At 49.7% G+C, this 12,955-nt stretch overlaps 1 protein-coding gene and 1 long non-coding RNA gene across 7 annotated transcripts in view; one reads left to right on the top strand and one right to left on the bottom strand.

The window, feature by feature from the left end:
* Positions 1–12,955, top strand: part of LOC310683944 — a 255,003-nt gene that overhangs the window by 139,667 nt on the left and 102,381 nt on the right. The gene's annotated exons all lie outside the window — the stretch shown is intronic.
* Positions 474–11,296, bottom strand: LOC310683708 (uncharacterized protein C2orf42). 6 transcript variants are annotated; one of them, XM_083454027.1, is made up of 9 exons: positions 11,183–11,296; positions 6,801–7,635; positions 6,393–6,503; positions 5,900–6,001; positions 4,664–4,768; positions 3,406–3,513; positions 2,073–2,173; positions 1,297–1,459; positions 474–1,115 (listed from the first exon to the last, which is right to left on the bottom strand). In XM_083454027.1, exons 2-9 carry the CDS (start codon positions 7,621–7,623, stop codon positions 907–909), a joined length of 1,722 nt encoding a protein of 573 aa, XP_083310153.1. In that variant the 5' UTR covers positions 7,624–7,635; positions 11,183–11,296; the 3' UTR covers positions 474–906. The 6 variants fall into 6 exon arrangements, with proteins under 6 accessions (XP_083310153.1, XP_083310156.1, XP_083310152.1 ...); XM_083454030.1 differs by having other exon boundaries at positions 8,932–11,251; XM_083454026.1 differs by lacking the exon at positions 11,183–11,296 and adding an exon at positions 10,686–10,998.

Genomic DNA, 12,955 nt, shown 5'->3' with positions numbered 1-12,955 from the left:
CCGGGGCTGGTGTTGATGTCCTTGGGAAGCTGTAATTCTGCCTGATATCTTTTTAAATGCCACTGGTTGCTCACGGTGCAGTGTGTGCTTAAATCATGTCCGTGCCATGAGGAAGACTTAGTGCTCTACTTGGCCTGGACCCTGCTTAGTGTCTCTGTTCAAGTGCTGAAGAATGCAGTACTATCGTTTGCAAACTCCACACATCCTTTATCCAGAAAGAAGTCTGAATTTGGTTCCTGGTGCACAGACCAGCTGATGCATTCAACCTCTGCAAAGTCAGTTCACTTGCAGGAGTTTGCAGTAATTGCATAGGTAATTACTGGATACAGACCCCAACAAGCCAGAAATTCCAGCCTCAGTTTTGCTTTTGTGAAAGTACACTCTAGGGGTGACTCAAAGCAGGAACTGTGTGAATGGGAGAAGGCTCAAGCTTGCTGGTGCTTATCTGAGAGACTGAACTCAAAACATTGGAATTGGTTCAATTTAGTTTATTGTAGAAATATATTGCAAAATATGCCAGTAAGGGGATGGTAATTAGCCAAGGCAGCCGAGCACCTGGACATTCTGCTCCACCCTCACCTGTAATCTGTCAAGTGTGCAAAATAGGGTGGCGGAAAAAACCAGCAATCATAGGTCGGCGCACAGGTGAGTCTCAGAGTAGAAGTGGAGAGCGCGTGAATTAATTTTGTCCCAAGAAGCGACTGAAAATGCTGTTTGAAAGGAAAGAGGCAGAAGTTTCTAGTGCAGCTGCTTAAAAAGAAGAAGTGGGTCATTTGTAGTGAATCCCTGCTGCATTCCGGCTCCTGGCGCGTTCCCCAGTCAAATGGCTAACTGATACCCGCAAAGGCTGACCAGCTGCAGGGCAGGGTTGTGCAAACCAAGCTGTGCAAGAACTGCATGACGAGTTCAAGGGAAGGTGATGGTGGTGAGAGGCATCAGCTCCAGGGTCTGTTCAAGGGAAGCGCGCTGCTCCTGGTAGTCGGTGGTGTGACCATTTCTGTAGTGGCCATATTCAAACTTAATCCTCAGTTCACCAATTTTTGACTGGGGGAGGATATCTGGAATCCACTCAATGATGAAAGGCGTCGGTTCCTTCTGATCAGGGGATGTGTTGCCTGGGAGGAAGGAAGCCAGAAAGAGGAGAGGAGCACTTTAGACCTTCTTTCCCCACTGTGTGTGGAAAAAAACATGTTTCTCCAAGAGGAGGGTTGGATTCGCTTCCAACTCTACAAATCTGTGAGCTGGTGGGAAAAGGAGGCTCCTTTGAGGTGCAAAGGGATCAGCTTATACACCTACCAACTTTCAGGAAGGTTTTCAACTCCAGAGGCCGGAGGACTGGCTGCTTCTCCAAGCGCCCGTAAGTGTCTGGGATGCTCTCCACCTCAACTTTGGGGCACTTAAAGGGCTCGTAGGTGCCATCCTGGTTCTGGATGAAGCTGCGTGTGATTTTCAAAGGCATCTGGGAAGAGGAGTTGGGAATGGGAGATGAAAACACAGGATTTCTCTACAGGCAAACGAGAGCGGCATCCCTTTGCAAGAGGCCCTTTGTAAGCCCAGAGTTTGATCCTCACCCTGCAGAAACCAAGGTGCCAAAGTTCTGGGAGTTGAGTAAGAACCTAAGAAAAGCCTCGCTGGATCAGGCCAGTGGCCCATCTAGTCCAACATTCTGTTCTCACAGTGGCCAACCAGATGCCTGCAGAATCCTGCAAGCAGAATTTGAGCAGGAAAACTCCCCTCCTGTAGTTTCCAGCAATTGGTATTGGGAAGCATTGCTGCCTCGGACCGTGGAGGCAGAGTTGAGCCATCAGGGCTAGCAGCCACCAGGAGTCCTCCCTTCCATGAATTTCTCTAACCCTCTTCCAGAATCATCACAACCAGTAGATCATAAGGGAATTATTCTAGGAAGCTCATGCTAACCCCCAGAGGCCAGTTCCTCAAACTTTTAATCCCAGGATGCAACATAAAATGTTATGCCCAGCGCTGGCCCTTCCTCCCCAACCCAATGAATGCCCTCCCATCTTTTCACATAACAGAGAAAAACCGTAGACAAGAGGAGCAAGGGGGGGTCTTACCTCAAGGGTATCAAAGATCTGTTTGACTTGCAAGATGTTTGTGATGTGCCACGTATATTTGGAAAAGGTGCCCAGGGGCAAAGCATCTTTCCGGACAAAAGCTGGAAAGGAAGAAGCCCATCAAGGTGGTGTGATGGCGGCCACATTCCTCCACCTGTGGCCAACTCCAATGGCAGAGGGAGCCAACACGGCACCCTCAAGCTGCTGCTCCCTACAATTCCCACCATTCCTGATCTTTGGCCACACTGGCCGAGAGTGATGGAAGGTGGCTTCCAACAACAACCAGAGGGCATCTGTTGGCTATCCCTTTCACATGGTGTTGAGAAAGGGGACGAAATGTGATGTCAAGGGAGTCACAGAAACAGATGAGTTGTAGAGTTGGAAGGGACCACAAGGGTCACAATCACCGTGGCATAAAGTTCTTCTGAGGCCACAAGGAGAGGCTGTGCAGAGAGGCCTTTCAGCTCTGCAGCATGCTCCCACTGTTTATAGAATTGTAGAGCTGGAAAGAGACCTAAAGTAGGCTTCCTCAACCTCGGCCCTCCAGATGTTTTGAGACTACAGTTCCCATCATCCCCGACCACTGGTCCTGCTAGCTAGGAACCATGGGAGTTGTAGGCCAAAAACATCTGGAGGGCCGAGGTTGAGGAAGCCTGAGCTAAAGGGTCATCTAGTCTAAGCCCCTGCAAGGCAGGAATCACAGCTAAAGAACCCCTGACAGGAGGCCATTTGACCTCTGCTTAGAAACCTCCAGTGAAAGAGAGTCTATCAGCTTCCTAGTGAGTCAGTCTCACTGTCTTACAACTAGGAAGTTCTTCCTAATGTTTAGTCAGAATCTTGTTATTTGAATCCATTGGTTCTGGTCCTCTCCTCTGGCACAGCAAAAAAATAACAACCTGGCTCCATCTCCACATATTTGAAGATGGCTCTCATATCACCCCTCAGCCTTGCCTTCTCCAGGCTAAACATCCCCAACTCCCCCAACCGTTCCTCACAAGGCCTGTTTCCAGACCCCTGATCCTCTTGGTCACCTTCCTCTGCACACCTTCCAGCTGGTCAATATCCTTCTCAAATTGTGGTGCCCAGAAGTGGACACAGGACTCCAGGTGGGGTCTGACCAAGGCAGAATAGAGCAGTACTATCGCTTCCCTTGATCTACTTCTGCTGCAGCAGCCTAGAACAGTATTAGCTTCTGTTGCTGCTGCATCACACTGCCGACTCATGTTAAGCTTTCTTATGCCTCAATACAGGCTTTCTATTACAAGTCAGCATCGATGTGCAGCTAATATCCCAAGTGGCTTCCCACAGAAAAGATGCTCTAAAGGTTGCGTACCTGTGGTCGAATTTGGCATCCGCTTCTTGATGCTTCCAACAGAAATCCTCTGCTGAAGAGCCTCGAAGAAAGCCTGGGGGATGTGGAACACCAGCGGCTCTGGTTTGCCTGGGTAAAAACATGCACAAGTGAAGAAATGCTTTGGAGAGGAACAACATAATAATGTCTAGACATTTCAACAAGGACAAAGGCTCAAGCTAGATCATAAAAAAGGAAGGGGGAAAAAACCTATTGAGGTGAAAACTCTTGAAATAATTCACAAAGATAACCAGAGAGGAGGTTGGATGTGTAAGAGTGAGAGAGAGAAAAAACTTCACAGCTATGGGATAGCTATGTAGGATTTCCTCTGGGTGAATATTTTGTGGGCAGCCAGGGAACAGATGGAGACTGGTGTGTGCGAGAGAGACAAGAGAGCTCAACCATCCCAAAGTTCTGATATATGGGGCAGTTTTTATCAGTTAGTCCAATTCTCTTCTATGCTCAAACACATACATATATATTTTATTGACTGGCTCCTAGAGTCAGCAGGCATTCTGCTTGCAACTGCCCAGGTGAAGTGATGGGAAGTCCTGGCCAAAGCGAGGTGTTCTGCTTTCTGCATAAAGAATACATGAATGGTTGCTTGGGGACGAACAAGCCATCTCCTTGCTGCAGTGTCGGTCCTGCGCCTGTAAAGGCTGGGAGATCAGTCAGGCTGATTTGCAGTAAGTGTACACAATTTTTAATGAAGTATTAGAACTGGCCATTTTGATGTTTTGGACATCTTTCTTTGGTACTCCCGCACCCAACCACTCCCACAAGTCCTCTTTTGGGTCTGCAGTTCACAACAGCACTACGTTCAGCTGGGAACCAGGAGTGCCACTAAAGATTGAGTCTGTGACTCCAGAAAGCAGTATAGGAGTACAGGAGGAGGCGGCAGGAGGTTCTTGATTGGCTCCAGCCAATCAACCTTGTCTAGATCTGGTTTCTGCTGCTGCCAGTTTATTTGAGCCCAGTGTGTAAATTAAACATAGTGAGAGGGCTTCTCTGCCAGTTTCATTTAGCCATAAATGCTCTCTCTCTCTTTCCCCCTAAGAAATTAACAGTGTCGAGTGCAACCTGACACCAATCATATCAGTACCATCTGAGTGCTACTGGAGAATAGCCTTACGCAGACAAAAGCCACTTACACAAGACACTGCAGGGCATTCCATCCGATGATCCTCTTATAATATGAACAAGGATTCAAGGGATAAAGGTGAGGTCAGAGGAGACTTACCGTCAAACTGGTAATGCATGGCTTGGTGGATGCGTTCCGTGACACTGGCCAACCACTCTTGGAAGGACAAGGTTACTTGCGATTCATCAAGCAGCTGACTGCAAGCTAAGGAAAAGGAAAACTCTTAACCTAAGCACATCAGGCCAATGGCCACCCAGCCAGTGTGGTGTAGTGGTTAAGAGCGGTAGTCTCGTAATCTGGGGAACTGGGTTTGCGTCTCCGCTCCTCCACCTGCAGCTGCTGGGTGACCTTGGGCCAGTCACACTTCTCTGAAGTCTCTCAGCCCCACTCACCTCACAGAGTGTTTGTTGTGGGGGAGGAAGGGAAAGGAGATTGTTAGCCGCTTTGAGACTCCTTAAAAGGGAGTGAAAGGCGGAATATCAAATCCAAACTCCTCCTCTTCTTCTCCTGGCTCACAGTGGCCAACCAGGTGCCTCTTTTGGGAAACCTGCAAGCAGGACCTGAACCATAGCTGTCAACTTTTCCCTTTTCTTGCGAGGAATCCTATTCAGAATAAGGGAATTTCCCTTAAAAAGGGGGAAACGTTGACAGCTATGACCTGAACACCACAGCACTCCCCCCCCCCATTGGAGAGCAGCCTCTCCTAAAGGCCTCGTAAAGAAGCACAAATTCGGGAGCAAAGGGAGAAAAAACCTAAGAGGAAGGTACGTTTGGCAAATCCTCATTGCGATCAACTCCCACCCGGAAACCTATGTCCCCACTGTGGAAGGATGTGCGGATCCAGAATTGGCCTCCACAGCCATTTACAGACACACCCCTAAGACTGTGTTCATGGAAGACAATCTTACTCGGTCACAAGTACTCGCCAAGAGACAATCTAAAAATATGTGAATGACACAAAAGGAAAAAGGGATAGAGAGGGGAAAAGAAAACAAGCAAACACAGGCACTCTACTATTAATGTTACAAAGTTCTTATAATGACCAGCTTTCACTTTAGGATGCTCAGAATCTTAAGAGAGACAAGGTCAGGGCTGAGGTTTCAAGTCTTTAATTTCTTATATTAATTTATTTCCTCATGGAGAGGAAAGGGAGTGTAATACAGTTCCCCAGACATGCATATAAGGCAGGAAGACCAAAAAGCTGAAGGAACTAAAGAACACAGCTGGAAAGTAGAGTGTAGGCTGAGCAAAACTGGCCTTTTGTGGAAAACCCTCTCAGTCCATTTCTGCTTTGCGTTCCTTGCAGCTTGCTGAGCTGGCAGAAAGAAGACTCACCTTGCCTTTTCAGTGAAGCAACCGCTGGCTTTTTCAATCCACTTTTGCGCAGGTTTGTGTTTGCCACGTCTTGAGACAAGAGGGGGCCACTTGCTTGTGTGCCTTAAAAGTAAAGGTTGCAACAGCTTTAGAATGAGTAGCACTGGGAAAGCAAAGATGGTGCCTGCCAGATGTTGCTGAACTACAACTCCCATCAGTCCCAGCTAACATGGTTAACGGTCTGGTCAGGGCAGGGTGATGAGAGTTGTAGTCCACAATGTCTGGAGGATATTGCATTGGTGACCCCAATGCATTTAAAATACTTCCCGTGGGTCTCTTCCAATTGTGGGAGTATCCAAGCCACACAGGACTCAATGAAGGCTCTAGCACTATAACAAGTGCTGCTAGTAGCTATGATGATCCCCGAAAGGCAAACTCTGCACTATGGATGCAGGTAAGAATCATCCGTATCAAAGTGGAACATGTAACACAAGTCAAAATTTAATATTCTCACCCATTCCTTCATCTTTTTTCCTCTTTTTGGCCTTGGAGGCAGCAGCCTCTCCAGAGCTCAGCGCAGATTCAGGCTGACAGAGAAGCTGGGCTCCTACTGTTGACTTCAGACCTGGAGTTGCAGGAGAGAAGAGGTTGAAGGTTTGAGTCTTCACTCTCCGTTTCTCCTCGTAAAATGTGAGCTTAAATGCAGTGAGCTCCCTCTGCTTCTAAGCCTGCCTACAGGGACTGTCAGTGGTATTCCCAGGGTGAGCTGCAGGGGCTCAGCCCTTGCAAGGTATTCCAGTCTGCACACCCACACACCCCACGTACAGGCATGGCAGGGGGGTTCTTTATTTCATGCACTTGGCCTGAGCTGTCTGCTGACCACATCCTTTCAGCCTCACTCATGTTCTCTGACCTTACCCACCGCTGGAATCATAGCTGAGGAAATCTGCAAACTCCTGGGCCAAGAGATCATCGCTGGCAAAGGCACAGAGGCAGGCAAAGAAGTGATTGCATTTCTGGCTTGCCTCTTCCTTAGCAGAGGTGGCCTTGCTGGACTTCAGCGACTGGCAGGAGCAGAGGAAGCGGTGTTCCGCCCTGCTCTTGTGGCCAGCCTTGTGGGAGAAGGAGATGTGGAGGTAACCCAAGCTATGCTTCTGGCTGGCTTTGCACTTCACCACTAGGATGTTCTTGGTAATCCTCTGAACTAGGGGCCCGGTGGACTCCGTGGCCAACTGCCATAAGGTTTGCTTTGTCTCAGCAGAGGCCTGCAACGAGTTCAAGACTGAGCTTTTCAGGGGCAACGGGGTGGCCTCTGCCTGACAGTTCACAGCCAGTTTAATGTGCTGGCACTGGTTTTCCACCACCCCTTGTGCAGCCGCCTTCAAACACGATGGGACGTAGCAGCGCCCAGAGCTGAGCTGTGTGATGATGGTCCCGTCTACCGTCTGGATGGTGGTCTCCGAAACTCCCAGCTCCACAAAGCACCGGTACTCTGGCCCCCTGTCCCTCTGCCGCACTGAATAGACCTGTAGATCAGAGCCAGTGTTGATTTTGACCGCGTCGACGCCGGCCTGCTTCCGGGTGCCATAGCGGAAGATGGTGCCGCAAGTCTTGTTCTTGCAGCTCAGCCCGCGGGTGCCGTTGTAGGTGCCGCACCGGGGGCATTTCCTGATGCCTCTCAGGGTAGCTTTCCCCAAGTCTGATAAGAAAGCTGGGACTTTACTCCTGGCAGGGTTTGATTCCATCCTTCAGGCAGCCTGGACAAAAGGAAGGCACAAAGAAATGAGAGATCTGATCAATTGGAATGTCTCGCTCCAAGTGCATTCAAGCAAAGGGTGCTCTGTAGGGGCTTTCAGAAGCAAACATGATGTCAGAGATGATCTACCTGTTTGTTGTTGTTGCTAAAAAGAAGCTGCAAGGGGGTCAGTTTTGATCAGCTGTGCAGGAAGCACAAAAAGGAGCTGCTGTTAGCTATGGACAGACAGAACCATATAGACATCATAGCTCCCTGTATATTCACATCTCAGCAGCAGATACAACTACAGTGAGGGGGGGGCAGGTTAGCTCCCTCCACCCCAGTATGACCTAACACACTGATGTAGGCAAAAATAATAAAATGCTTCTGAGATGTCAGGTCTCATTTGTCCCTCAGGTGCACCTGACCTTTTCAACCTTATGAAACACACACAGCTTGGTTCATCTTGTCTTCATTTTCCCTACATGCCCTTTTAAATCTGGAGTGATAATTATGGCATTGGAAGCAAAGGACCCCTATTAACATCCGAACTCCGTTCAAACACTAATCAGTTCAGACATTCATTTTCCAGGTTGCTAACCTTAGGTGACCTTTCCCGCAAGGAGGATCAGATTAAGCAGACCTGCTCCAAAACTTAGGCATCTCAGTCCAGTTCCATTTGGTAGGCCACATTATCAATCAACAACAAAAAATGTGTGTATGTGGAGATGTGTGTATGCGGTATCTGTGCTGTGCAAATCAAAGCCTCAGTTTCCCACCTCCTAAAATGGGAGGAAGGAACCTTCCTTACAGGACTGCAGAAGGAACAAAGTGACCTAAATAAATAAATTAGGTGCAGTGAGGCTGTTGGACTCCTGACTCCCAACAGCTGCATCCAGTGTGGCAGCAGGCCAAGAATGATAAGAGCTCTCCTCCAGCAACACCTGGGGGGCACCATGTTGGCTGTCCCTGATGCACAGCATCGAACATACCAATCCCCACTCCTGCTTCCCCCAAAGTCCAAAGGAACATCATTAACCCGTGCTGTTCAGTCCAATGTCCAGCTATCCATGTTGAAAGTGATATAATCTGTTAGGTGCCTGTTTTACATGACCCCAGAACTGAGGATGGACCAAGAAGGGGCGGGATCTAGGGATGCCATGAATCACTCTCAAGATTCTGGGAAGAACTCGGACCACCAGCCCAGTGGTGTCACAATGAAGCATTTTCTGGCAAGGAACCTCTGCTGTGATGTTCCAATGAGGTCATAAAGGGGGAAAGATGCATGCGAAATGTGAATCTTGCCACTAGCCCTTGCATTCTCAGATAGAGTCAGGGAAGTCACACATATTGGGACTCGCTGCTGCTGCTGGAAGGCAAATATTGATTTGGGGACTGCTCTCTTTCTCTCCCGATCTCCGTCAATGGTGGAGGAGGAAAGGACTGATCAGATTCTGCCTAGGTCAAGGTCCAGTGGACAGCCAGGCAGACCCTTTACCTACTTAGAAGCATCACCCCCCACAACCCAGATGCATCATCGCTTCCAGCCTACTTTTAGCTCTAAGGGATGCCCTGCATTTCAGATTATTCACAACACATCTCAAACTATAAACAAATGCAGAATCATGAAAATAAACAAAACTCTTCAATAATTAGTACAAAAAGGTGAATTCAAGGGGGAGGCAATCATTTAATTATTTTCTTTATATCTCACCTTTTTCTAAGGAGCTCAAGGTGGCGTATATTGTTTCCCCTCTCCTCATTAATCCCCAATCCAAACAACCCTGAGAAGTAGGTTAGACTGAGAGGCAATGACTGGCCCAAGGTCATGCCAAGTGAGCTTCCTGAGTGGGAATCTCCCAGATCCTAGTCAGCACAGAGGGATGGATTGAAAGCCCCTGATTCTCGATCCCTAAGCCACACCAATCTTGAGCTACAGCACTGAAAAACTGCAAAATGCCCACCCTACCTGATATGAGCCAGTAGGAGGGCTTAGAATGTGGCTGTAGATTTGCTGTCTCAATCCCCTCAACCCCATTTAGGATTGCTCTGCCCTGCCCCAGTATCTGCCAGAACTCATAAATATTCGTTCTCCTCCCCCCATTCCATGGTTCCAAGAAGTCTTCCTAGTTCATGAACTATTCCAAAGTCCATCAAGTTGTCTGGTCACCTGCTAGCCAAGTGATAATTAAAATGAGAGAGTTCAGGAGAGTGGCAGTTTTGTTCTTTTTATCTTTTGCCCACTCTTCCTCCAGGCACCAGAGAGCAGCACACACAGTTCTCCTCTTACCTATTTTATTCTCAGAACAATCTTATGAGGTGGGCTACATCGAGAGAGAATAACTGGCCAAAGTCACCCAGGCTGATGTACTAACCTGGTCACCACCAAATGTTTTGGACTACAACTCCCAGCAGCGGAAGCTTAGCCATATGATTCTGGGGCTAATGGAAGTTGTAGTACAAACGATCTCTAAGACACCAGGTTGCAGAATGGTGCTCTAACCACTACCTAACAGTCTCCAATGTATTATTTGCACAGGTTCAAACCAATTCACATATTTTGTTGTGAAACTTGCAAAGGTTTCCACCTCTTTAGCCACCCAGTAAGTCATTGCATAGCATTCCTTTGCAAGTAGTACTCCTGAAACAAGCAGCAAACCAGAAAGCAGTGATTCAGGCATTTTTAAGAACGTAAGAAGAGTCTGCTGGAAGCTGCCCAGAGTGGCTGGGGCAACCCAGTCAGATGCGCAGGGTACAAACAATAAAATCATCATCATGGTGGTTGTTATTATCATCATCAGGCCAACGGCCCGTCCAGTTCAGCATCCTGCTCTCACAGTGGCCAGCCAGATGCTTGTGGGAATCTGCGGCCAGCAGGATCCGAGCCCAAGAGCAGCCCTCTCCCCTCCTGTGGTCTCCAGCAACGGCACGCATTGTTGCTTTCGACGGCGGCAGCAGCAGCAGAGCAGAGCCAGCCTGGCAAATCAGAACAGCGGCTTCCTGCCCTCTCGCCGCCATGTGCAGCCCCCCAGCAGGCGGTGGCAGCAGCTTCCTGGGGCGAAAGAGACTCACTTGGACAGAGACCGGGCAGGGAGGGAGGCGAGGAAGCATTCGTTCCCTTCACAAAGGGAAGGCTCAGGGGCACGTGGCCCGTGCGAGCTTCTTCAGGGAGGCAGGAGAAAGCACTCTGCCCATGTTCAGAGGCACCCTGCCTTCTCAGAAGCCAGACTGCGTTTTGAGAAGCAGAGAGGCGGCATCCCTCCTGCCCGCTCGGACGTGCAGCTCAGCCGGCCCGAGAAGCAGCCATCCTCCGACCCCGCGCTTGACATCTTCCGCATGGCGTCACCAGCAGCAGCTGCGCGACGGGCGGCGATGACGTCACGGGCCGGCAGCGGCCGCGCCCCCTCCTCGGTCGCATGGCAACCGCGGGCGGGGCGGGAGAGGTGAGGCCTAGGCCAGAGAGTCTCCCTCCAGCCCGCCCAACGTCACTTCCTGCCGCTCCCTCCGCAGCGGGCGCCCAGCAGGACCCTTCCCCTTCCCGCCGAGGCCCCCGCAGCGTCGCCTTTTACCTGGGCTTTTGCCTCCTCAGCCTCGGGCCCCAGCCGGGCGGGCGGCCGGCGGAGGAAGTCGGCGAGCGGCCTCCGCTATGGCTCCTTACATACGGCTCGCGGGTCCCGTCTGTAAGAGCGGCTCCCATTGGCGCAGCGGAGGCGCCGCTAGCTCGCGAAGCACGACGGGAAACGTAGTCCTGCTGTCTCCCAGGGTCGCGGAAGTCCCGTGCGGGGCTCCTCCTTATGTAAAAGGACCCGGGAGCTCCAGAGGAAAGGATGGGGGATATGAGGCGGGTGCGTCAGGGCTGCGCTTTATTCCTTACAAGCGTAGCACGAAACTGCACCTACCTGGCTTTTGGGGCGGCGTGGGCTTTGCAACGGTCTCGCCTAGTTTACTTAACGTTCTTTCGTGTTAAGAATGCACTTGAAGCGCGGCTTGGATGCCCCCTTGCGATTCCCTCGCTGAGGCGAGCCCTTGCACGGCTTTAAAGGGCGGCTCTCTCCGTTTTCTCCCTTTGAGGCTGGGTGACCAGCACCGAGGCAGGATGTCAAACAAGCTTGAGGAACCTACTTACTAAAGTGACTGTTGTTTAGTCGTGTCCGACTCTTCGTGACCCCCTGGACCAGAGCACGCCAGGCACTCCTGTCTTCCACTGCCTCCCGCAGTTGGGTCAAACTCAGGCTGGTAGCTTCGAGATCACTGTCCCACCATCTCATCCTCCATCGCCCCCTTCTCCTTGTGCCCTCCATCTTTCCCAACATCACGGTCTTTTCCAGGGAGTCTTCTCTTCTCATGAGGTGTCCAAAGTATTGGAGCCTCAGCTTCAGGATCTGTCCTTCCAGTGAGCGCTCAGGGCTGATTTCCTTCAGAATGGATGCGTTTGATCTTCTTGCAGTCCATGGGACTCTCAAGAGTCTCCTCCAGCACCAGAATTCAAAAGCATCAATTCTTCGGCGATCAGCCTTCTTTATGGTCCAGCTCTCACTTCCATACATCACTACTGGGAAAACCATAGCTTTCTAACTATACGGACCTTTGTCGTAAAAAAAAAATTGGCAATACCACTCCCCATAAAGTGAAGCTTGGCAGCAACTGCAAAGCCTCAAGAGTGCAATTTATTGAGAGGAAATAAGCAATAGCTGCATGAGTTGCTGGAGGCAGTGAAGGCCTCTATTCAGGATGTAGCCTTCTTTGGGTCTAGGTTCTGAAGCTTCCAAGAGGCTGCACACCAGAAATACCCCTTAGGAAAGGCTCCAGAGAATATGAGCCTTTGGTTGGTTAGAGCTGCTTCTATTTCATAATATGCCACAACTCCCCATTTTCTATGAAGTGGTTGATGATGAGTCACCTCTCTGAAAAATATGACCTTATTACTTTTGCACATGATGGTCAGCAAACAAAGCAATGTGTCACTGAAGAGTTCACCCAGGGTTGGAAAAACACAACCTGTCCAGTGTGAAGTAAAGATGCTGCAATCAAAAACCAAAGGAGTTATGGGTTTGGACATTCACCTCTATGCCTGGTGAGAGATGCTCAAGGAAGGATTGCAGGCAAGTGCCAAACGCCCACTCTTTATTTCTTAACACACATAAGAGAAGTGGTGAAATAAGGTCTCAACAGCCCTTCAATTGATTAGGATGGCTACCCAAGACACTCGTTGCTCTTGCTAAGGCCGCCTTCAGAGTCACATCACCCAAGACAAAAAGGCTGGCAGGTAATTTAGACTTGGCAACTCAAGAGACCTTTTCCAGTTCCACTTTTCTCCCAAACCTGTGCTAGAATATCTGAGC

This window comes from Podarcis tiliguerta, assembly GCF_965153285.1.
Source record: "Podarcis tiliguerta genome assembly, chromosome: 8".
NCBI lineage: Eukaryota > Metazoa > Chordata > Lepidosauria > Squamata > Lacertidae > Podarcis > Podarcis tiliguerta.
The sequence above is the reverse complement of the archived record's forward strand: the minus strand, read 5'-3'. Positions and strand labels throughout refer to the sequence as shown.

What these genes read in the sequence shown, in the direction of transcription:
- LOC310683708 (XM_083454027.1), bottom strand. Translation starts at nt 7,623, where the DNA reads ATGGAATCAAACCCTGCCAGGAGTAAAGTCCCAGCTTTCTTATCAGAC. An exon ending in GAAAAAAGATGAAGGAATGG is followed by an intron (nt 6,002 to 6,392) that starts GTGAGAATATTA and finishes TTTACTTTTAAG; the next exon opens with GCACACAAGCAAGTGGCCCC. An exon ending in AGATCTTTGATACCCTTGAG is followed by an intron (nt 1,460 to 2,072) that starts GTAAGACCCCCC and finishes TCCTCTTCCCAG; the next exon opens with ATGCCTTTGAAAATCACACG.